Below are 12,127 nucleotides of genomic sequence, written 5' to 3'. Positions count from 1 at the left end.
ACACACACACACACACACACACACACACACACACACATTTTTAGCGTGTACTAATCGGGCTAATGAGATGGCTCACCAAGTAAAGCTAGCCACTGCTGCTGGCAGCCTGAGTTCAGCCCAATGAACAGCTGAGCCCTGAAGATTATCTTCTCTCCTCTGAGACTCAGACACCCACCACACCGGCATCCTTGCTCACACAGCAAACAAAGTGTATCTTAGTAACAAAGATGGGAGAGGGGGAAAAATGAGGGTTTAATGTTTCAAAGACAATCCGTGATGGGCAGGGGTTGACTTCATGGTAGCATCCCCAGATTTAGCTGTAAACCCATTTGCACGTCTGAACAGTAACTTTTATTCTCTCCGTTTTTCCCTTTGAAGACATGACAATGGATGAGGTGCGAGAGTTCGAACGAGCCACTCAGGAAGCCACCAACAAGAAGATCGGCGTTTTCCCACCCGCCATCTCTATCTCCAGCATCGCTCTATTGCCTTCCTCGGTGCGCAGCGCCCCCTCCAGCGCCCCATCCACACCTCTCTCCACAGATGCGCCAGAATTTCTGTCCATTCCCAAAGACCGGCCCCGGAAAAAATCCGCCCCAGAGACGCTCACACTTCCAGATCCAGAGAAAAAAGCCACCCTGAATTTACCTGGCGTCTACACTTCTGAAAAGCCATGTCGGCCCAAATCAGAGTAATTCCGTGTGAACATCCCATTCGGTCCTTTACTTTCATTTGAGGCTTTTTTTTTTTTTTTTTTTTCTTTTTTCTTAAACAATCCTCTGGTCGAGGAAAAGACTGCCTCTTCACTCGGATGTGTTCTTGGATCTCAGACTGTGCATGTGATTAAATAATCTCACAGATAGCAAGAACCCCTACGTGTGCCACACAGTATTGTAGTGAATGTGAAAAGTACGATTTAGAAAAATAAACAAAACAAAACAGGATGGGCAGAGGACAGAGCTCAGGGGGTAAAGAGCTGCCGCAGCTGCCATGAAGCCCTAGATTCTATCCCAGCGATGGTAAACCAGGCAGGAAGATCAGAAGTTCAGGGCCAACCTCAGCTAGAAACAGAACTTGAGGCCAGCCTGGGTTACATGAGACTCTGTCTCAAGAACAATCAAACAAAACCCACAGAATTGTCTCTAGCTTTAGACGTGGGCCAAGAAGGAAGCCTTGTTTTGGGGGCCCTTGATGAGTCTGATGTGGGCCTCAGTGGTAAAAGGGTGAATAGATGAGAAAACTTTTTTTTGGTAAGGTGTGGTAAAATAATGACATTAATTTCCTCCCGTCAAACCTGAAATTCTCAACAACAAAAAGAAAAAAGTACTCTCAGGTGTCACATGCCTAACTGTTATCATTTGGGACTGCTGACTACCAATACTTGAATTCCAATTGTTAACAATATTCCTATTTTGATTTAATCTGACTCAGGATTTGGAGCCTAGTTAACTTCTTACATTTTTGAAAATTTTAATAACCAACTTCTAGAGGCTCCAAGCGCAATTAGTGATAACGTCTTTATACCTTTTCACAAAATTTAATAAAGAGCCCATCTGTTTGTGTCTCTTCCCTTAACCCCTTTGTGCCCTTGGTGGCTTCTTAAATCTTTTAAGACTTGCCTGGGTGATTTATGACCACAACCAATATAATGTGGAATGTTCCAGAAACAGGGAGCCCCAGATGAGGCAGACATCTTCAAGTACCTACAAAGCTTGACCTGTGAGCTTCATCTACCATATCAATTCTCAGAAATTTCAACAAGCTAAGTAGAATTCATTGATAGTATCCCACTTGAGAGAGTTCAGGGTAGACTAAGTTACCTGGGCTTAACCACTGTCTGCACCACGCAGAAGAGACTCCATCCCTCCTGGTCTACTCTTAGTAACACCCATATACACCTAAAATGGCTTTAAAAAACACTACCATCCTCTTCTCCTTCCTTATCATCTAAATATTGGGGGCCAGGGGGTAGCTCAATTGTAGAGTTCTTGCCTAACATGCAGGAGGCCCTGGGTTCAGTCCCCCAACACTGCAGAAAGGAAATAATCTAGATATTGGCTGTGTGCAGGAGAGGTGGAATCACAGGCTCCTATTTGTACAGAGGTGTGGTCATAAATGTCCCTTTTGTCTGACTCTCGATGCTGAACGAAGGGGACATGAATGCCAGAGTCCAGGCCGACGGCTGGCAAGGTCGGTCATCAAAGTGGCAGAAAGAGAAATCTGTCACCATTGCACCTCACTGCCTTTAAACCCACAAGGAAAGCAAGCGAAATAGCAATAGCCGAGGAGCTTCAGAACGTATGTCCTAGCCATCCCTTCCTGACTCCTGACCTCCAGCCTCAGAAGGAAATGGCCCCCAATACAGATCCCAAGGGAAACAAAACAGACCAAGGAGTGTATTCTCCTTCCCCAACACCGCCCAGCCGGTGGGCCCTGGCTTGAGTGCTCCACAATCTGCGCGGTCTCCCAGATCCGAGCCCTCTCCCCAGGCACTGGTGCTGGCCCCTTGAGCCCAGCACCAAAGCGCTTAGAGTGTCTAGATCACTTCTTTGTCTATAGATGGACATTGCACCCCAGGAAAGCAATTACAAATAGCTTATCGTAACAGCGTATCTTTTCCTCAAGGTGACAATACCGGAAGAGGGCGCCCTTCTTTGCATGGTCTGGAAGCATGAATCTTGCTTGTGGGAAAATCATAATCTCTTCTCAAACCCTTTGAACTCTTCCGTGGTTTCCTCTCTGTTCAGCTGTACTCAACGAGGATGTCTGGCTTTAAAAAGCAAAATTCCACTTTCAGAAGACACAAAGTTTGTGTATGTATCTGCTTACCATTTGCAAGCTGATGCGGGCTGGGGTGGGCTCATAGGTTTCTGTGTAGTGCAAGTTGATTCTGCGCAGGTGGCTAACCCATCTGGCACCTAGTTTTTCCAGTAACACCGTGACACTTTTCCTTTATCTACCAGCTTCTATGGTCAAGGTCAACAATCTGGCTCACTTACAAAAGCTACATTCTTCTTTCTGTGAGTTTTCTTTCCTTTGTAGTCAGCTCAGGACCTTTGACACCAATTGCAGCGCTAACCTATGACAATGTGATTCTTAACCAACACATATGCGTTCAGTTTTTCTGTCTACATGTGGTTTGCGTGTGTTACAAATAGGGAAGAGGAGGGATTCTCGATATATTTCATTAGCTGCTTTGAATATTTAATCCAGTCACCACAAAGCATAAATGACTTCGATATTTTCTGACTCTTGGTTTCCAAGTGTTGTTTCGCTTTGTCCTTATGTGAATTTGCTATTGTGGGATCCAAGCCTTAGAGGAATGTGTATATAGAACATGAGTAATTCTTGTGAGGATGGAAACAAAATGGGTGCATGATGGAAATTTAGGGGGGAAAATAGCAGAAACTTGAATTGCTAAGCATGTTTGAGGGGGAAATAGAATCCTTAACTCAGTGCCTATGTCTGCCATGTGAAATCCTTCAGCTTTGTTCACCAAAACTGTATCATACCTGTACATATATAGACATGTATAAAATGCAGCATAGCAAGTCACACACCACCACTTCTAAGTCTCTGGTGGCCAAACTGAAATAGTAACCCATAGAGTAAACTCTTCATTTCTGACAGTGGCGGATGCCGCAACAAAGGCCATACGTGTCTTGACTCCAGGTGGCTTCCTAATAGGAAATATCCCTGCGCTCTCGGTGTGGCACAACAGCATCTCTTTGTCTGTGCTTTCCTGGGTCAAGGTTTTGTGGAGTTTTTATTGCATAAAGTTTGTCTGAACCCCCCCCCCCCCAGGAGTGGTTCCTTTTGCGCTGTAGTAAGAGAAAGCAAAGGAAAAAGAAACCGTGGCATTTTTTTTTTTTTTTTTTGAGGTTGTTGTCAGTTTGTTGGTGGATTTGCTTACAAACTCTGCTATCATGGCTTTGCAACTATGTGGGGACTGTTTTAACTTATTTACAGATATATGTCAACTGTGGTTTTGGGTGTGGGAATAAGTTAGCTCAGTTGTGGTTATTTTGTACATATACACACACACTCACAAATAAATAAAATTTTAAAAATAGAATACACAATCCCCAATAATACCTCAAAAGTAATCAAGTGGTTTTCTTTCATGGCCCATCATGAACTTTAAATTAAAAGATATCTTGATTAAAAAAACAAAAAACAAAAAAAAAAAACAAAAAACAAAAAAAAACCCTCTTCCATGAAAATTTCAGGGCTAATGTGTTTATGAAATTTTTCAAATTTCACTTCCTTTGGGATCTTTTTTAATGCTGTGAGACAAGGTAACAGGGCACCAGCTGGCTTAGATTGATGGGAACTTTGTTTTTGAAAAAGACCGGCACAGAATTGACTATCCTTTCAACCCATAAGTGGATAATCCAACGGAGAGTGACTGTTACCATACTTTTCTGGTCACCCGACTAAGTTGGCTAGATGACAGTGTGCCATCTAAGCCATAGTTGTAAAAAAATAAAAATAAAACTCCTGGCCTGGTCTGTCAATGGACATGAACTCCATTAAGCTTTATTCCTGGTAAGACCAAAGTGTCACACAGTCACACATTGTGTTCTTCTGTGTTCTGTGTTCCACCTTCAAAGCGGTCTGTCTGGGCCTCACACCTGACAGCTCAAGACCCATAGGACTTCATGCCATACGACAATGTGAGTGCCTGGAGAACTTCGCAGACGTTACCCCTTAACCGTAACGCTATTTTAACAAATATTTAGGAAAGACCTCCCCACCTGATCACTTTTCGAGTCCAAATTGTATCTGTGGAATTTCAAGTCTCCCTTCCGGTTTCCCAGTGTCCCTGAGAAGAGAAGAGGTTCTCTTGAGTTGATGCTACAAGTCCTTGCCAGTGTCATTTCAGCGTTTACGTTTTTTCGAGCTGAGATCTTGAGCGGCTAACTTAGTCAGAATACCACTGCCACCGCCAAAGGACCAAGTGTTGAAAAGCAGAGTGTTGCAAGCAATGCAAACGGAAGTGACCCTCACACACACAACCCTCTATGTCCTTTTATGGCTGTTCTGTCATCGGTGCCCCGTTATTTATTATTGTTAATAACTTACTTTTTCTTACATTCTGTTGTAAATAAAGTATGAAGCAATCTTCTTTCGAGTGTAGCTCCTTCTTTCTCAGCCAGTCTCAAGGGAACGCTGGCCGATATTAACGTCAGTGGGAAAGAAGACAGGACAGGGAAGAAGCCAATTACTGCAGCCAGCTGGATGGCCTTGTGTGCAAGGACGCCTCTCCTACTCATGGGCATATGGTATCTGACATCCAAGACCCTTGGTAGGAAATTCCTGGTGACCTTAGATTTGCAGCCTGGAAATATCCAAAAGAAAGCCTAAAACCCCCTAGGCTGAGTGCATAAACTCCCTTATTCACTTGGCATGTACTTGAATGTCCCCAGAGTTTGAGATAACATAGGCAACAGGAATCCTTGGAAGGGCCAACCAGATTCACTCCATGTCAGGTTAATTCTGGTGTATCTGTGTGTCTGTGTGTGTTCAGGACCATTGGGTATGCCAGGCAAATAGGTAAATTTAGACATCTCAGCTGGGCCTTTTTGTTCTTGTTTGTTTCGGTTTTTGTTTTGTTTTGTGAGACAGGATCTCTGTTATGTTGCCCTTGCTGTCCTGGTACTCACTGTGTAAACCAGGCTATCATCAAACTCTCAGAGGTCGGCCTGCCTCTGCCTCCCAAGTGGTGGGATTAGAAGGGCATGCCACTGCTCCAACTCATTTTTTTAAAGACAAAGTCTTGAGCTAGAGAGATGGCTCAGTGGTTAAGAGTCCTCACTGCTTTTCCAAAGGTCCTGAGTTCAATTCCCAGCATCCACATGGTAACTCACAACTGTCCGGTGCTGTCTTCTAGTATACAGAGTATACAAAGACAAAAGTACCCATATATATGAATAAATCTTTAAAAAATAATAAAAGACAAAGTCTCATATATTCATCTCCTTTTACTTGCAATATGAAGATGACCTTGAAATTCCTGCCTCGACCTTCCAAGTTCTGGGATTTAGGTGTGTACTCACAGATACAGTTTATTTAGTGCTGGGAAATCCAATCCAAGGTTTGGTGCATACTAAGCTAGAACTCTACCAACTGAACTATATCCCCTAGTTGGGTTACATTTTTCTTTAAAAATCTGTTTTGTTTTTTTTTTTAACTTTAGTTTTATGTTAGTACACTGTCGTCAGACACACCACAGGAGGGCTTTGGATCCCATTCCAGATGGTTGTGAGCCACCATGTGGTTGCTGAGAATTGAACTCAGGACCTCTGGAAGAGCAGTCAGTGCTCTTAACCGCTGAGCCATCTCTCCAACCCCACAGCTGTCTCACTTTTAGGGTAAGATTGTCCTGTCATGATTTCTCTATCCCACTGTCGTTTACAAGGGGTTCCTCTGGAGTTGCTGAGTATGAGGACAGAAATGATTTAGTGTCCCTGGTTCAGTAATCTTAGTGGAGCTTACATAGAAACACATCTCTTAGTCTATCTTCTAGTTCTAGTTAATGCTGGGCTGCCGGCTGACTCAGTAGGTCCAGGTGTTTGCTGCCATGTCTAATGACTGAAGTTTAATCGCCCCTAAGACTCACACACGAGAAGAAGACCAACTCTCAAAAGTTGTCCTCTGACCTCAACACAGGTCCTGTGGTGCACATGGCATGCACACGTGCATACACACACGCACACGCACACACAGGAGAGATAGACAGATAGACAGACAGACAGGTAGATACAATTTGAGAAAAGGAAATAAAGTCACAGTCTGACCTCTGACCGGAACAAGCACGGTGCTTTTTATACAGAAGTTCTATGAGTTGTGTAATATCAATCCAATTAACTAAAATATGTTTCCCTTTGTAACTCCAACCTCACCATTACACCCCATCCAACCTTTTAATTCTGTATTCAAAACACACAAACTTCCCACACATGGCTGCTGGCTGACTTTCAGTTCATGTTCTTGAGCAGAGGCTGCCTCCTGGGGCTGGACTTTATGGGGTTGTTAAAAATTTGCATACCTAATCCTCAATGTCTAGGTTATTGTGACTCCCCCAAGTTCCTAAGCAGTGTTTTATTAAAAGCAGCTTCCCACTGAGGCCTAACCTTAGCCTTCTGAACACCCATGTATTTCTCTAAGATTGCCTCAACCACCATTACAGTCCTGACCTTCCTTGCAGTGTTTCTGCCTCTGACTTCCAGTTGCACCCTCAAGGATACATTCAATGTCTGAAATAGTCATTCATGAAATTGCCATTCAGGGCTAGAGAAATGGCTCAGCGGTTAAGACTGCTCTTCCAGAGGTCCTGAATTCAATTTCTAGCAACCACATGGTGGTTCACAACCATCTGTAATGAGATCTGATGCCCTCTTTTGGTGTGTCTGAAGACAACTACAGTGTACTCACATACATTAAATAAATAAATAAATCCTTTAAAAAAAATTGCCAGTCAGAGACTTTGGCTATCAAAGTCTTTTGCTAAGACAACTAAGGTGTTCATCTGCCCTGGGGTATGTGGTGAGTCTAGCACGCTCTTTTTTTTTACAGTTATGAATTGACTCTTTTTGCCTAACTTGTCTACACTTGGATTCTCTCTCTTCCATTGTGTGCAACTTAATAGACTACCTCATTCAAATTCAAAGATTTTAGCTATTTTCTTTCTCCTGGGAGAGTTGGTGTTCTAGTTTGTTGTCTGTTGCTATGATAAACTACATACCTACTGTCTTAGGGTTTCTACACTTCCACAGCACTGTTCATCATTGAAGGAAGTCATGGCAGAACCTGGAAGCAGGAGCTGGTGCAGAGGCCATGGTGGGGTGCTACTTACTGACTTACTCCATATGGCTTACCCAACTTGTTTTCTTATAGAGCCCAGGTGTGGGACAGGATCACCCACAGTGGGTTGAACCCTCCCTCATCAATCACTAATTACGAAAATGCCTTACAGCCACATCTTTTGGAGGCATTTTTTAAATTGAGGTTTCTACCTCTCAGATACTCTAACTTGTACCAAGTTGACATTAAAACATTCCAGCATACTGACCAAAAGCAACTTGGGGAGAAGAGGGTTTCTTTCAGCTAACATATTATAGTTCATCACTGAGGAAAGCTGCCAAGGACCAGCCTGAGCTTGGAGAAGAGTTCCTGAGGAAGGGTGTTTAGGAGTAGAGAAAGAATGAATGACTTCAAAGTCTATCATGGGTACAAGCTGACAGCTCTGTGTTCTGCTCGAGCTGGCTTTCCAGATAGTTATGTCAATAGTTCTTGCAGACCAAAGCCCAGTCTTTTATTTATATACCAGTTCAATCATTACCCCAGGTTCCCTTTTGATTATCCCACAGATCAGTCTTTTATGACCATAGCCCCTTGACTCTTAGAAAGAGACAGCAAGAACATTTTCTTTTACATAGCAAATGGATCCAGAGATCTGCCTGCCATTGTAAGCACAAACAATAAGTTTAGCTGGGTGGGATCCTGTCCTGAGATTACTATCTACTCCGTGCCTAGATGTGCTAGCTCTGTTCCAGAGACAGGAACTGTGTCCTGCCATCCCTTCTACGATAGCAGGACCAGGCAGGAAGCCAAGGCAGGAACCTGGATGAAGAAATTAAGCAGAGACCAAGAATAACTAGATATTGGGTTGCGTTGCTCTCCCTGGCGCTCTCTCTCTCTCTCTCTCTCTCTCTCTCTCTCTCTCTCTCTCTCTCTCTTCTCTCTCTCTCTCTCTCTCTCTCTCTCTCTCTCTCACACACACACACACACACACACACACACAATTTGTTTCATATCTGTGTATGGAAACATGCTTGAGTGCAGCACCTTTGGAGGCCAAAAGAGGTGGTTAACAACCAGATGTGGGTGCTGCAAACTGAACTCAAGACCTCTAGAAGAGCACTCAGTGCTCCTAACTACTGAGCCATCTCTCCAGCCATTCAGCTGCCTTTCTTATACAGCCTTACCTTTCTGCGCAGGGATGGCACCATCTTCAGGTGGATAGGCCACTCCTACATCAATCAGCAAGCAAGAAAATGCCCCACAGGCATACCCATAGGTTAATCTGAAAAGGGAAGCTGTGATCCCCTATTCCTAGATACGCTGAAGTTTGTGGTCAAGCTGATAATTAACTAATGATGGTTATAGGTCAGCAATTTGCCTTAATGTTCTTGTTCTGTCCGCAGCATGTGAGCCAAAAACAAAAACAAAAAAGAAAAGGAAGGAAGGAAGGAAAAAGGAAGAGACCCAGAGATTTAACTCAGTGAGTAGCATACTTGGCTAGCATGTGGAAAGCCTTGGCTTCAGTGCCCACTACCACATAAATCAGGTGTGGTTGTACACCCTTGTGATCCTAGCAACAGGGAGGTGGAGGCAGAAGGATTATGCCTATTGCTGTGAAAAGACACCATTTAATTGGGGCTTGCTTTCTGTTTCAGACATTTAGTCCATTGTCATTGTGACTGGGACCGTGGAGACATGCAGGCAGACATAGTGTTTGAGTAGGAGCTGAGAGTTCTACATCTGGATGGACAGTCGGGGGGGGGGGTGAGAAATGGAGGGAGGAAGAGAGGGAAGGAAGGAGGGAGGGAGGGAGGGGGAGAGGGAGAGGAAACGAGAGAGATACTGGATTATTTTGGGATTCTGAAACCTCAAAGCCCACCCCCACTGACATAAGTACTCCAACAAGTCCACGCCTCCTAATCCTTTCAAATAGTGCCATTCCTTATGAGCCTATGGGGGCCATTTTCATTCAAACCACCACAGATTAGAAGATCAACCTTGGGAGATGGAGAGTTGGCTCAGCTTGGGGGCTGGAGAGTTTGCTCAGGGGTTAAAAACACTTGTTGCTCTTACAGAGGACCTGGTTTGATTCCCAATATTTACATGATGGTTAACAACCATTTGTAACACTCACTGGTCATGGAGGATCTAATGCCCATTTCTCACCTCCAGGGGTACTGCATGCATGTGACAAAAATGCAGATAAAACAACCATTACACATTTTTTTTTAATCAATCTCAGTTACATATTCAGTTTGAAGCCTAAAAAATAAAATACTGGTAACCTTCAGAGTTGCACTGAATGACCTGAATTAAGAGCCAAACTGGGCACTTGAGATTTAAGGGATGATTTGTTTAACTGTAAAAATTAGTTATGGAGCCAGAAGATGGTCAGCCGAGAAAGGAACTTCCACCAAGCCTGACAGCCTAAGTTCAGACTCTGGGACCCACATGACTGAAGGAAAGAGCTGATTTCTGCAAGTTGTTCTCTTCCCTATAAACTGAAACAGTGGTGAGTATGCAACACACACATACACACACATACTCACACACACACAAACACACACACACACACACAGAGAGAGAGAAAGAGAGAGAGAGAGAGAGAGAGAGAGAGAGAGAGAGAGAGGACTTTCTCTTCTCTCTGCCCAGGCAGTAGTTTTTCTTCTCTGTGTAGCCCAGGCTGTCCTGAAACTTGCTCTGTAGACCAGGCTGACCTCAAACTGAGATCGGCCTCCCTCTGCCTCCCAGAATGCTGGATTAAAAGTGAGCCAGGTGAGACTGTCTGATACTTTAAAAAAAAAAAAAAACCAATCATGTGCACCTAAGGCAGACACAAAAGACTTGGAATTTTATTATTTCTCCTTCTTTGTCTTCTAATGTCCAGTTTGTGGCAACTAATCTAATTGCATATCATTGCCGCTGGGGCATCTCCACCCTTCAGTGTTCCTGCTGTCACCCACTTGAGCTTTCTACTTTGAAGCCAGTTTGATAAGGGCCACTCCGGGCTAGGAAGTTAAATCCTCAGATTGACTATAGCTAAGGATAACCCTGAACTCCCGATCCTCCTGCCTCTACCTCCCCAGTGCTGGGACTATAGTCATTCACCACCATGTTCACTTTTATGCAGTGCTGGGGGCCAAGCACAGGGCTTGGTGCAGACTAGGCGAGGATTTAACAACTGAGCCACTTCCCCAGGTCTTCAGTATTTCTTCTCTCAGAAAGCATGACAGGAGTTATAACCTTCCAGCACCCACGTTCCCATCCCATCCCCCACCAGAACTTCTAACAGCTCCGGAGGACTGAGCTTGTCCTCAGTTTTGCCTGTGGACTGCTGCTCTTGGCCTAATCCTCAGATTTTCTCACTGGGTCTTGTCTTTTTTGTTGGCCGACCTTCCAGCATCTTTCTTTATCCTTTTTGTTGCCTTTGGACAGCGATGCCACACTCAGAGAACGCTGTCTGCTACGGCAGCCCCATGAAGATAATGGCTGTACCTCCTTAGACTTCACAAAGATGGTTTCAGCCACTGTCTCTGGAGGGGGTTTGAGGGCAGACAACTCTGGGTGATTTTAAAATCTTATCCCAAAATAAGTTTCTCACTCCCTGGGGATGGTCTCCCTGAGATGCTGGCAGCTGACTACACACAGGCGACCCTTGAGAGTCAAGTTGTGCTGCACACAGCAGTCCTGCTCTGAGAGCTTCCAAAGATAGCTCACTGCTCCAGGGCACAGAATGTAGATAAAGTCACTCATGGGGCCAGAAGTGTTCTTTCCCTTTTTTCTCTGAATGACCCTTGGAAACTTGGCAAGATTTCTTTTGATCTGAATTTTCCCACTGTCATGTTGAAGTTATTCCTTTGCATTCTGAGATAATTGATAATTACATAAACTCGAGGAGATGACAAATCATCATTGTTAGATATTTTAGGATTTTTTTTTTTAGTGTGTGTGTGTGTGCACGCGGGCGAGCGCGTGGGTGTGCTCTCTCTCGCGCGCACATTCACACACATGGGCATGCACATGCATGTATGCATGCATTTGGGTGCCAGAGGAGGAGATGAAGCTGCAGGTGGCTGTCAGCTACACAGTAAACCCTGGTCACTCAAGTCCTCTGCAACAACATCAATCGCTCTTGACTGCTGAGCCAGCTCTCCAGTCCCACTTTTATAAAATAAATTTTTAAGGAAAAATTGAATGTGTGTGAACGTTTGTCTGTATACACTTCTGTGCATCACGTGTTAGCTGAGCGCTCATAAAGGTCAGAAGAGGATGTTGGATCCCCTGGAACGAGAGCTATAGATGGCCGTGAGCCACCACTTGG

The 12,127-nt window shown here is 44.2% G+C and overlaps 1 protein-coding gene across 1 annotated transcript in view; it reads left to right on the top strand.

Annotated features, from left to right (window-relative positions):
- Positions 1-5,128, top strand: part of PITPNC1 (phosphatidylinositol transfer protein cytoplasmic 1) — a 247,509-nt gene extending 242,381 nt beyond the window's left edge. The window contains exon 9 of the mRNA XM_080923239.1: positions 379-5,128. Within this exon, the coding sequence (XP_080779365.1) occupies positions 379-695 (317 nt within the window). The 3' untranslated portion in view covers positions 696-5,128. The remainder of the gene's footprint in view (positions 1-378) is intronic.
- The last annotated feature ends 6,999 nt before the right edge of the window (positions 5,129-12,127 follow it).

Source organism: Micromys minutus (genome assembly GCF_963924665.1).
Source record: "Micromys minutus genome assembly, chromosome: 10".
NCBI lineage: Eukaryota > Metazoa > Chordata > Mammalia > Rodentia > Muridae > Micromys > Micromys minutus.
The sequence above is the reverse complement of the archived record's forward strand: the minus strand, read 5'-3'. Positions and strand labels throughout refer to the sequence as shown.